We start from the raw sequence: 1,297 nt of genomic DNA, 5'->3' as shown, positions 1-1,297 counted from the left end.
GAAGTTATTGCTATAGTATTTTAAGTCCTAGTTGGACTCAGAATTAGGCAGTTTTAAAAGTGTTCTCTGTATCTCTGTATGTATTGAAAACCATCAATTTAAAATATACTTCCACTGCAGAAACACGTCACCTCTCTTTTCAGTGCCTGTTCTTTTCAGCAAATTCTTTATCTAAACTGAGGATCAGACAAATGCTAAGAGCCAGATCCTACTTTAGCTAGTAGGTACCTAGCTGGATTTAGGAGCCTCAGTTCAATCCTATTTTACCCTGCCTGAGTCCTTGAAAAACTTAATGCCTCCCCCTCCTTGCTGTTTTTTGTGACTTTGTTTAAAGGCAAAGGTGATGATGTGTTAGAAAAACAGATGCATTAGTGGATTTTAGAGCCTTGCACAGGGTGGAATAGGACTTTACTTAAGCACTTAACAGGTAGAGTAGGATCTGGCCCCAAGTTAGTAATTGGTAGAACAGGAGAAATGTGACCTCTAACATTTTGCTGTATTAACATGAAAATACATAAGTTATAAAGTGCAAGGAAATACGGAGCATTCCTTCCCTTTTTTTTTCTTGCATAGACTATTGCACAGTGGCGGAAAGCTGGCTACCAAGATATGCCTGAATATGAAAACTTCAAGCATTTGCTGCAAGCCCCTCTGGATGATGCCCAGGAAATCTTGCAGACTCGGTTCCCAATGCCACGTTATATTAACACAGAGCATGGAGGCAGTCAGGTAAGGCAGAAATCGTCAGTGAGTGATTGGTATGCCTGAATAAAGGAAATTCCAGAGTCACGGCCTAGAGCTGCTTTTTTAATGGAAAGGCTGCATTGCAAAATGGCTACCCTCAGCCACTTTTCACAGCTGCGAGGGGCTGTGAAAAGTTTAACACTGGGCAGTGCTTTTCCTGCTTGCTCACTGAGAGAGAAGCTGACAGTCATTTTGCAACACAGTGCCTTCATGCTAGTCTGGAAAAGAAAATTGGCTTCCGTGCTTAAGACGTGCACCCCAATTTTGGTGAGCTTAATTTGGGGGGGAGAAAGGTGCACGTGGTATGTGGGTAAATGATTTGATTACGTATCAAGACATTGTCTTTCAGTACTCAGCCTGAGTCACAAATGGCCCTTCAGTTTCTTACCTGCAGCTCTTTGCAGAAAATGTTTCTTCTGCTGCAAGCATTGTATATATGTAAGGAAACACTATGAGACTCACCAGTCGTATTTTCCCGTGCTGGACTGCTTAGATATTAGCCAATGAGTTGGAGTATGTATAGGAAGTTGTCAAGGTTCTTTGGGTGAATCTG

General features: G+C 41.9%; 1 protein-coding gene across 1 annotated transcript in view; it reads left to right on the top strand.

The window, feature by feature from the left end:
* Nucleotides 1-1,297, top strand: part of SEC23B (Sec23 homolog B, coat complex II component) — a 26,498-nt gene that overhangs the window by 20,678 nt on the left and 4,523 nt on the right. The window contains exon 17 of the mRNA XM_019516138.1: nt 574-729. Coding sequence (XP_019371683.1) covers nt 574-729 — 156 coding nt within the window. The remainder of the gene's footprint in view (nt 1-573; nt 730-1,297) is intronic.

This window comes from Gavialis gangeticus, unplaced genomic scaffold (assembly GCF_001723915.1).
Source record: "Gavialis gangeticus isolate Ggan-Ray unplaced genomic scaffold, GavGan_comp1, whole genome shotgun sequence".
NCBI lineage: Eukaryota > Metazoa > Chordata > Crocodylia > Gavialidae > Gavialis > Gavialis gangeticus.
The sequence above is the reverse complement of the archived record's forward strand: the minus strand, read 5'-3'. Positions and strand labels throughout refer to the sequence as shown.